Source organism: Myxocyprinus asiaticus, chromosome 29 (assembly GCF_019703515.2).
Source record: "Myxocyprinus asiaticus isolate MX2 ecotype Aquarium Trade chromosome 29, UBuf_Myxa_2, whole genome shotgun sequence".
NCBI lineage: Eukaryota > Metazoa > Chordata > Actinopteri > Cypriniformes > Catostomidae > Myxocyprinus > Myxocyprinus asiaticus.
The window spans coordinates 34,223,687-34,235,430 of NC_059372.1; the positions used below are offsets into that span (position 1 = coordinate 34,223,687).

At 36.9% G+C, this 11,744-nt stretch overlaps 1 protein-coding gene across 4 annotated transcripts in view; it reads left to right on the top strand.

Moving 5' to 3' along the window:
• Positions 1 to 11,744, top strand: part of LOC127420487 (uridine-cytidine kinase-like 1) — a 42,379-nt gene that overhangs the window by 13,934 nt on the left and 16,701 nt on the right. For 2 of the 4 annotated variants that reach the window (XM_051662819.1, XM_051662822.1), the window contains exons 4-9: positions 2,694 to 2,864; positions 5,347 to 5,418; positions 5,556 to 5,745; positions 5,940 to 6,001; positions 9,586 to 9,605; positions 10,844 to 10,942. In XM_051662819.1, coding sequence (XP_051518779.1) covers positions 2,694 to 2,864; positions 5,347 to 5,418; positions 5,556 to 5,745; positions 5,940 to 6,001; positions 9,586 to 9,605; positions 10,844 to 10,942 — 614 coding nt within the window. Of the gene's footprint in view, positions 1 to 2,693; positions 2,865 to 5,346; positions 5,419 to 5,555; positions 5,746 to 5,939; positions 6,002 to 6,931; positions 6,949 to 9,585; positions 9,606 to 10,843; positions 10,943 to 11,744 lie in introns of all 4 variants that reach the window. The other 2 variants (XM_051662821.1, XM_051662823.1) reach the window with 1 other exon arrangement.

An 11,744-nucleotide genomic window follows, 5' to 3' on the forward strand; every position in this document is an offset into this window, starting at 1 on the left:
TGTTGCACTTTGATCTGTCTTGGATACTACTATTCTGATGCTAATAAAACTTTTTAATGCAGCATTTTTCGTACTGCTGTCTCCTTAAGATTAATTGCTTATGTATTATTCCTCTTTTGTAAGTCGCTTTGGATAAAAGCACCTGCCAAATGAATAAATGTAAATGTAGCCTCTCTTATCTATTCGGTTTTCGTCAGGATTCATCAGACTGGTTCAAATCAAATTCATGAACTACTGAACCGCGCTTAGTTTCTTACTTTTGACAAAATATACTTTGTCACTTACTGAACCGCAAGCCTTTTTGTCATGTTTTAGCAAGAGATGGATGTGTAGTTAAGTATTGTGAAACTTAAATCAGTATCATAATCAATGGTTGCTCATATGACAACATTTCACAGTTAAACATGTGCTACAGATTTTTTTGCTACAAAATGCTCTGATATAATTCAGATGTAACATTTATAATAATTCATTTACGGCAAACCCAATGCAAGACCAAAGATCTATATGAAAAACTGTTCAGAACCTGTCCCAAACAGTCTGCGCGTTTTTTATTTAATTTGTTTTTCTATGTCAATATGAACATGACCAGATGTCTTTGACCGTTTTGCCGTGTCTTGCTGTTCTGAGCGCCACATTTTTAAGACGCTGTGTCAAGTTTTAAAATAACTTTTAATAACACTTCTCAAAACCTGCCTCCTGTTCCATTCGTTGCGCTGCATTTCCCTTCTTTTTTTTGTTTTTTACACACATGAACGTGTTCAGTCTGAGCGACCCCTGAGAGTTTGGGTGGGGGGGTCCATGGATCTGTAAAGATTGATAGACTAAATTCACAAATAGCATGTGGACACAGTCTTCACTTTTTCAGGAAGTGTAGTTTGGCAGTTCATATTGACCTATATATTGAGAATGCATGTACATGTACTGTATGTTCAATGTATGTTCCCTATAGTGGGAATTCCTGTTATGGGATTGGCTCAGTGTGGATATACTAGCTCACCAAACATCATTATGATCAGACTAATATCTAGGAAGAAAATATAAGTATGTTAGGATTAAGCTGAGTAATGTAAAATACCCAGATCAGTAAACATCCATCTGTCCATTCACATAAAGAGAGAGACCGAGCATGAGACAGTAGAGTGTTCAGTTATGTAATCCACTAAGACCTTTAGGCAGCTACTGGCTTTACAGCACACTGATGAATTCTAGAGTAAATATTTATCAAATCATCACACACACCAGACAGAGGAACATCTCGGGTGTACTGAGCAACTCGACCATCTTAACAATCAAGTTCAATACATAACAATAACAGATCATACCATTATGTCTTTATGATGTTTGAGTTCATGTCATGTCAGGCATCTGACTGGCCCTAGACCCTCTGTGTTTAGTCTGCAGAGGGACAGCACTGTCACTGGTGGTTCAGAGTGGTTATTCTAGACTAGTTAAGTGTTTGTTTAAACAGTTTACCAGCTGTTTTTGCATATCTGAAGAGCAGTCATATTAAGTTGTATGAAATATAGAGAATTTGCAAGAAAAAGTAATCGAGAGAAAGAACAGTCAATTACTTGTGTTTGCATGCTGGAGAGTGTGTTAACGTACGTGTACCTCTGTGCCATGTCCCTAAAAAGATGAAGTGGGGTGTTGGATTTATATCACATACATCATTTGCACATTACTCTGACAATTTTTTTCATGCAGGGGGCAAAAACATAACATTAAACACACTTTATGGGGCCTGGGTAGCTCAGCGAGTATTGACGCTGACTACCATCCCTGGAGTCGCGAGTTCGAATCCAGGGCATGCTGAGTGACTCCAGTCAGGTCTCCTAAGCAACCAAATTGGCCTGGTTGCTAGGGAGGGTAGAGTCACATTGGGTAACCTCCTCATGGTCGCTATAATGTGGTTCGCTCTTGTTGGGGTGCATGGTGAGTTGTGCGTGGATGCAGCGGAGAATAGCGTGAAGCCTCCACACACGCTATGTCTCCATGGTAACGCGCTCAACAAGCAACATGATAAGATGCGCGGATTGACGTTCTCAGACGTGGAGGCAACTGAGATTCGTCCTCCGCCACCTGGATTGAGGCGAGTTACTACGCCACCACGAGGACTTAGAGCGCATTGGGAATTGGGCATTCCAAATTGGGGAGAAAAGGGGAGAGAAAAAACACTTTATAGTATAGAGTATATCCTTTCTGAAGTAGTGAAAGGGATAGTTCACCCAAAAATAGTATATTTTGGAATAACCGTACTTATATAATTGTGTTTCTAAAATGGATAGTTGCAATTCTGAAACATGATTGGAAGCGCCATTTTTCAAATCGGAAAATAGACTATATATGCACACCTGTGATCCAATTGAAATCTATAATAATGGGACAATTCTATAAATACAGTATCACCTATCGTATACAATCTACAGACTAATGAATTTTTGTATTTGGCGGAAGAATTGCTTATTGAGATTATTGATCTTACTAAATAAATGTATTGAAAATGGGTGTTTTAAATATGTTGATGATGTTGTTTAATAGCCAATCAAGGCACCGTAGTGGTAGCTCATAGTTTGCAACCTACTGGTTATCAGCCTTGATATTTAGGCCTTGGTCTCCACCATTGGTAGACTGTTGAGCTGTGCTGAAGTCAGAGGTGTAACCTTGGATCTGTGGTGACTTCTTTCCTGCAGGTTCTGACAGCTGAACAGCAACTGCTGGCCGCGAATAATGATTACAATTTTGACCATCCAGACGCCTTTGATTTCAGCCTACTGGTGCACACGCTCCGCAAACTCAAACAGGGCAAGAGTGTGAAGATCCCAGTGTATGACTTCACCACACATGGACGACAGAAAGAATGGGTGAGTGCACACACTGCATAGAGAGGTGATCATGTGGAAACTTATTTACAACCGATGTTCCTGTTGAACAAGGGCATGGGTTTGACTCTCATGGAAAACTCTCACTGATTAAATGTGTAACTTTAATGCACTTTGGATAAAAGCATCTGCTCAATGCATACATGTAAACATGCCATGTGTTGTTTTGATTTTTTTTACTGAAAAATGACAATCTACAAATGTATGTGTAGATCATCTACAGTTGAAGTCAGAAATTTACATACACTTAGGTTGAAGTCATTAAAACTCATTTTTAACCACTCCACAGATTTCATATTAGCAAACTATAGTTTTGGCAAGTTGTTTAGGACATCTACTTTGTGCATGACATTAGTAATTTTTCCAACGTTTGTTTACAGACAGATTGTTTCACTTTTAATTGACTATAACACAATTCCAGTGGGTCAGAAGTTTACATACAGTAAGTTAATTATGCCTTTAAACAGCTTGGAAAATTCCAGAAAATGTTGTCAAGCCTTTAGGCAATTAGCTTCTGATAAGCTAATTGACTTGTTGAAGTCAATTGGAGGTGTACCTGTGGCTGTATTCTAAGGCCTACCTTCAAACTCGGTGCCTCTTTGCTTGACATCATGGGAAAATCAAAAGAAATCAGCCAAGACCTCAGAAAAAAGTCTGGTTCATCCTTGGGAGCAATTTCCAAACGCCTGAAGGTACCATGTTAATCTGTACAAACAATAATATGCAAGTATAAACACTGTGGGACCAGGCAGCCATCATAACGCTTAGGAAGGAGATGCATTCTGTCTCCTAGAGATGAATGTAATTTGGTGTGAAAAGTGCAAATCAATCCCAGAACAACAGCAAAGGACCTTGTGAAGATGCTGGAGAAAACAGGTAGACAAGTATCTATATCCACAGTAAAACGAGTCCTATATCGACATAACCTGAAAGGCTGCTCAGCAAGGAAGAAGGCACGGCTCCAAAACCGGCATAAAAAAGCCAGACAACAGTTTGCAAGTGCACATGGGGACAAAGATCTTACTTTTTGGAGAAATGTCCTCTGGTCTGGTGAAACAAAAATTTAACTGTTTGGCCATAATGATGACCATCGTTATGTTTGGAGGAAAAAGGGTGAGGCTTGCAAGCCGAAGAACACCATCCCAACCGTGAAGCATGGGGGTGGCAGCATCGTGTTGTGGGGGTGCTTTGCTGAAGGAGGGACTGGTGCACTTCATAAAATAGATGGCATCATGAGGAAGGAAAATTATGTGGATATATTGAAGCAACATCTCAAGACATCAGCCAGGAAGTTGAAGCTCTGTCGCAAATGGGTCTTACAATTGGACAATGACCCCAAACATACCTCCAAAGTTGTGGCTACTTATTGTGAGAAGCTTGTGGAAGGCTACCCAAAACATTTGACCTAAGTTAAACATTTATGACCGACTGGGAATGTGATGAAAGGAATAAAAACTGAAATAAATCATTCTCTACTATTATTCTGACATTTCACATTCCTAAAATAAAGTAGTGATCCTAACTGACCTAAGACAAGGAATGGTTTCTATGACATTTATTAAATGTCAAGAATTGTGAAAAACAGAGTTTAAATGTATTTGGCTAAGGTGTATGTAAATGTCTGACTTCAACTGTATGTTGGGGAAGCTACTTTGAAACTGCAGCTTGCCAAGCTACAAGCTACTCATGATTTTAAAATAATTTTACAGTCAAGCCACCTTTTGAAAAAGTAATTGGCAACAATCAGGGTTGGGAGTGTTACTTAAAATGTAATCTTTTACAAATACTGATTACTAATTAAAAAAGTAATCTGTAACAATCCAATTAGCTCAATAAGAAAGTAATGTAATCAGATTATTTTAAAATGCATTTGGATAACCTCAAGGGCACAAATGTGAATAAAGTCAAGAGAAATCAAGATGTTCTTGAGACTTTTAATTATGCCTTCTTGATGCAAATAATGTTATGAGATTTGTAGCTATTATTATAAAAAAAAAGTAAGTAGTAAAGCAGTAGTAGAGAATGTAAACCAGAAATACTTGTTTATTGAAAATACTTTCTTTTAAACCGACACGTTTTCAACACAGGCCTTCATCAGATTTTTTTTTTTTTTTTAGCCTGATGGCTAAAAAAAGGTCTACCCTTTGCACACAGTGTTTCAGATTTAAAAACAATTCTCCAATCAACAATACTTACTGGTTTATCTTCTCTACTTCTAGCATCTAATTTGAATATAGAAATGTACACTAAATAAAACTAATGAAACTGAAAATGTATTACAAAACAGTAAAAAAAAAAAAAAAAAGTTTTAAATATTTAGCTACAAAAGACAAAATAAAATACAGCGAAACATTTAATCTTTAACCAGTTAATTGAATTTTTTTTTTGACAAACCAAACAGATTTGCTTGAATCGGACTTGAAAGAGGACATTTTCAATTCTGTTGATGTTTATCTCCCTGTAGAAAACAGTATATGGAGCCAGTGTCATCATATTTGAGGGAATCATGTCATTTGCAGATAAAGAGCTGCTGAAGGTAAAAAATAAATAAATAAATAATAAAAATGTGGATTTTTTTTTGTGTGTGGATAGATGTCAGTTTATGTCTGGCATCTGTTTAATTTTGTCACCTTCTCAATGACTTGGTTTGGAGCATCATCTGTCTTGTTTTAGCTGTTGGACATGAAAATCTTTGTGGACACCGATTCTGACATCCGGCTGGTACGGAGACTCAGAAGGGATATCACAGAGCGAGGCCGGGACCTTGAGGGAGTGATCAAGCAGTACAACAAGTTTGTGAAACCAGCTTTTGAACAGTACATTGAGCCCACCATGAGACTGTCAGATATTGTGGTGCCTCGTGGTGAGTAACGTGTTCATAATACACTTTGGGTACTTTGGAATGGAATACTACACTGAATTTGCATAGTGTGCACAGTATACATTCTGCAAAAAACTATACAAATCATATGGTAGTAGCCTATACTATTCCAAACATAGCCATACACGTGCTCACACACTTGTTTAATTTAATGTCCTGTCCTTTATTTCCTGTAGGTGGCGGCAACATGGTGGCCATTGATCTCATAGTGCAGCATGTACACAGTCAGCTGGAGGAGGTAAGGACAATCTGAAATTTCAAGAATATTAATATTTAGAAGTAAACCTATACAGTATAGCTAATGAAATATTCTGTTGTCTGGACAGAGGACAGTTCCAACCTAAACTCTCATTTCACAACAGTGCCCAATAGGTGTCCAATATTTTCCACTTGTGATTGAAAGACTAAAGTCATTTTAAACCACCTGACAGACACTTGCGTACCATAGTTTTCCAGTATTACTTTTGCATTTACCTTTACAGCAGTTAAACAATGAAAAGACTTTTATTATTTATGAGAAGTATTCGCAAATCAATCCTGTGTAACACAGGAGTATACAGAGTGTTATATTTAATAAATATTGATATTGTAATGATTATTAAAGGTGATATGTGTAATTTTTTGACATTCAAGTACTTTTATGCTAGCTTGACAGAGGCAACATTAAGTAAGCTATTTGTAGGGGATTTCCCCCAATATATGTAAACCCTGTCTCTGTGGCACTTTTTTTTTTTTTTAAATGTTGTTTGTTTGATCGTCCCGACCTGCCCAACATAGCTATATTTACTCAACCAATAGCATACGTTTAGGGTGAGACCATCTGTTTTGACTGACAAATGGTAGAATGGGAAAGTGTTCATGAAACCTATTTGAAAACAGTGGTGAACAAATTACACATTTCATCTTTTAAAGAAATAATAAATAAAGAAGAGTGTGTGGAACTCAAAAGCAGTTTTATTAACACTTAAATGCATTTTGGAGATGGGAATGCTTTGTAGTGGACTAATATTTGACTGCCATATTAAATACTGACTATAGCAAATTATGTTTCTGTAATACTGGTGTGACACGTTTTGTTTGGCCTTGCTTCCTCACTGCACTCGGATTTTTGTCTTCCTCCCCTATCCATCTCTCCTCCCCCTTCCTCCTCTCGCCGCCGGTGCCACAGCGTGAACTCAGCGTCAGGTAGAGTAGAACTGCTCATCACCCTCTCACTTCCTGTCACTACCTCCACAACACACCTAGGCAGAAGTTTCCCCTCAGTGCTGATCTGGGGTCATTCCCAACAGTCCGATTTAGAATTAATGAAATTGAAAGCCATCACAAACTGGCCTGGTCCTTAGGGGCAACTTCTGTTAGCATCTTTCTGTCCCCTTTACTGCATGACGACATCTTCCTCGTCCTGAGCAGTGCTGCACTTCCTGTATTGAACAGAAGAGGGCAATGTAGCTTTACATTGGCTATTACAATAGGCAACAGTGTGGTTCATTTTTCAAATAATGAACCAAATAAATGGGTGAATATCACTTACATGTTTGAAATCCTATTTGACCTCAAAATCAAAAAAAAAAAAAAAAGTGGATAAGCACATTTCTCCCTCAAGTTCTAATTGCTATAATGTGTCTGAGTATAATATAATTTGTATTTATTATTTTTTTCAATAATGATTCATATTTGATTCTCAATTCCATACAGTTATTATGCACTATATTACATTAAACTGCTGGTTGTGGGCAGGTTTAGCAGTGTTGCTTTATTAGCAATGTTTTGGTCAAAGACTGTCTTCAGGCCTTTAAAATTAATTTTCATTGTACAACAATAATTAATATTTACATAATTCAGTGATGTTTTTATATCTGCATTAAAGGCCAAACCAAAAATACTACCATGATGTATACATCACAGTTTAATTGTGTGTGTGTTTTTTTTTTTTCTTTTTTTACATTACAGTAATTAGAATTTTTGTTTAGTTTTGTGTTGGTTTGGTTTTTATTTGTTCTTTTTGTTTTTTTGTTTGGTTTGGTTTTGAATTGTTTTTGTGTAGTGTAAAATGAGATTCATGTGATACACCAAAAGAATCTTTCCAAAATATGAATTAACAAACAATTCTGACTTTGTCACAGAATTGCAGGGCCCAAACTTTATTATAAGATTCATATTAATGTACATTGTGTTCGGAAGACACAAGCACTGATCAATCCAGTAATTACCAGCAGTAAAGCATCATGTTATTGATGTGACATGATATAAGAGTTAATAAAGGAAGATAGATGCAGTGTGCTGCAGTCAGGAGGAATGCAGATATTTAGTGTTTTACAGCAGACACTCCCCCTGCATTCTGTGTCTAAAAATACTCTGCTGCCTTCCTCCTCTTGACCTCTCTTTCTCTTGCTTTTGCTTTTTTTTCCTTTCTTAAACCCCCCCTCTCTCTCTCTCTCATGGTTGTCTCTGTAGCTATTGTTGAACACAGTGTCTTGCACGCAGTAAAGTTTCCTATGTCTACTACAAAGAGCTTCATTTTTCCGTTGGGCTACAGACGGTAGCACATGATCATGAGTGTAAGAGAGAGAGAGAGAGAGAGAGAAGGGAACATGAGGAAGTACAGCCCTCGACACAGGATGTAGCAGACCTTTGTGTCACTGAATGAGAGGATGACAGCTACAGCAGGACTGACACCAAACTAACATGTTTGGCACAAATAAATCAGAATAGAAAAATATGCATTTGCATGGTATTTTCAGAGCTTGTATACAAGCCTTAAAGGGATAGTTCACTTAAACATGAAAATTCCATCATCATATACTTATGTTGTCCCAAACCTGCATGACTTTCTCTCTTCTGTGGAACACAAAAGAAGAGTCTTAATGCAGCTCTTTTCCATAAAACAAAAGTGAATGGCAGGACATTGTCAAGCTCCAAAAGTTAAATGAAAATGGGGAGAAAAAGTGTAAAGAATGTAGTCTATACAACTCATGCTCAATATTCCAAGTCTTCTGAAGCCATAGCTTTGTGTGAAGAACAGACAAAAAATAATAATAATAATAATAATTCTTGTTGCACTTTAATCTGTTTTGAATACTATTCTGATGCTAGTGAAACTTTGTAATATGGCACTTTTCGTACCACTGTCTCCTTAAGATGATTCGCTTTTGTGTTCCTCTTTTGTAAGTCACTTTGGATAAAATGTAAATGTAAAATCTTCCCTTCTGTCACAAGTCATAAATCGTAATTGCATTTTGTATATTAAAATACTGCACTTTGAGATGCGTAACAGCAGTTTTGACTTCAATGACATCAAACATTGGTTCCATGACCAATCATCTTTATGTGCCATATTTGAGTGTAATGACTTGATTTAAGTTACTTAAATTTAGGTCTGTTTCTCTCCAAAAGCTATCATATGACTTCAGAATACAATGTCCATATATGAGGACGTGGGGTCGCGCGAGGATATAAATTGGACTACTTTTATTCTGCTTTTTCCTCAGTCTTAGAGTGCATTGTAAAGAAAAGAGCAACCTGGTCATTCTGCTAAACTTTTTTTAGTGTTACAATGAAAAAAAGTCAAACATTTTCATTTTTGGGTAAACTAACAGTTTAATTTTAAAATAAGACTAAATGGCATTAGCATTTGATGACTGAGGTACACAAACTGTGTGTTAGTTGAAGTGCCGTTTGCAGCTGTCAGACTCTTATTCCACTTTTAGAGTCATGCGACCACCTCATCCTCCTTCCCCTGATGATGTGTGACATCTTTTCTTTTCCCTCTCTTCCTGTTGTCATTTGTGTTTCTGTTTGTCTGTTTGTTCACTTCCCCCACAGAGAAAACTCCGCTGGGATATGTGAGCAGATTTGCTTCTGATTTTGTTTTAGTTTGCTATTGTTTGCTGTTGGATTACAAACCAAAAGTAGAACACAGGGGTTCTTGGTGTGTCTTCCAAAGACTGCATATTTGACTTTAAATTGTCATATCAAATATGTTTAAAATGTACACTCACATGGATGAAGACTCTGGTCATATCAGTCCTAGAGAAAAGGCTGCTTTATTCTACATGTGGGACTAGGCGCACATTCATGAGTGCTGTTATGTTGAGATCATATAACCAGATGAATATTACTCGCTTTATCTCAATAATCCCTTGTTATCATTAGCTTTCCCATCATAAGTGAAACATAGCTGAATGCAAATAGCGCATTTTTACATTGACAATGGTAACTGAAAACTTCTGTTTTTGTGTGATGCTTCATATACGCTACTAGGTGCCAGGGCAACATAAACACAAATTTTACTGAGTGCACCTTTTAATCATTCCGTTGAACCGTAAAACATAAAACTTTAGCATGAGTTTATAAGAGTTTACACTGAAGGCAGTGTGTACCAGCATGTAGTCTTTGACATTAGTGTTTGTGAAATTGAATAATGGGATATCCCACAGAAAGACTGACCAACCCAGAGAATACAGAGCTTTCTAATATATGTGATAAATGAAAACGTTTTTTTTTTTTTGGTAATATGGAGTGACTATATTTAAGTATGAAATATAGTAATGTACAGTGACTTCAAAAGGATTTAGCCACACTTAATGTTTAAATGTTATTGCATTAAAATATAAAACCAAGTGGCATTTATTTTAATTAAATATATAACACAGGCACACTTTCAAGCAAAACATTTCACTAATTTTGTTTGGTATTAAAATCATCATTTGTTTACTGATGCTATTTATTTTGGAATTTGTTTTCTAATGCAATGACGTTTATACATTTCTAAGTGTGGCTTTATTGTCAAAATACTTTAAGAGGCCACTGAAGAGCTGTCTTATAACTAAATACAAGCTCTTAGACAGGTCAGTCTTTTTATTTGGAGATTATCCCTTGGTTATCTATTATAAAATCATCCAAAGCTTATACATCTTTTTTTCCTGCTTTTCTCTACTTTTTCATTAACATTTGAGTGATCAATGTTTGTATGACACTAATGCTGTTTGTGAACCTGTGACATATGTCTTTGAATGCATGTCTGCCATTTTGTGTATGCTGACAACATCCTGTCTGTCCTCGCTGGTGATTATGGAAACAGGGCGGCACTAGCATCTGCCCATCAGGCTCAGCCCCTCCCACAGACCCTAAGTGTTCTAGAGAGCACACCACAGGTCCGTGGCATGCACACCATCATCAGGTCAGTTTATAACACATGTATATGCCACAACTATTTGCTTTACTAACCTCATGCCAGAGTTTGTGTAAAAAGACAAATCTGAATCCAACTACATTTACATTTATGCATTTGGCAGATGCTTTTATTCAAAGCGACCTGCAGTGCATTCAAGGTATACATTTTATCAGTTTGTGTGTTCCCTGGGAATCGAACCCATGATCTTGGTGTTGTGAGTGCCATGCTCTACCAGTTGAGCTACAGGAACCCTAATACCAATAAACTAATACCAATATGGAGCATAGCATATGTCACATATGGCTGAATACCAGTGTCTAGAAACTCTGCAATACCTCATGAAATCAAAACTGGATTTTTGTGAGTTGTGTGTTCAAAGTTTTGTTTTAACCATCTATTCGTTTCTAGGTCATCTACAGGATATGCCATTGTGCTCCTTAAATAAAAATGTACTTTTAGCAAATATATACACTTTCTCATCTGGGAAAACAGGCCAAAAATCTTGTTCACAGGGGTTAATAAATATTTTTATTTATTTTTTTTAAATCCCCAATAAAATGCTCTTAAGTATGAGAGCATCCCCTCAATACAATATAAATGCCACCTGCCTCTGACAAGCAGTAGACAGTAGAAAATCATGTTTCACCTGTGTGTGCCAACACTCTTATTTTATTTCTTTTTCCAACCAGCAATTGGTTGCAAAGGAAGTGGCTGGAATTTATTCATTTTGAAAGTATCTTCATTGCTTTTATCACTTGTACAAACTGTCAAGCGTGGTTTTGCTGGGCTGTGACATAAACTAAAGGCT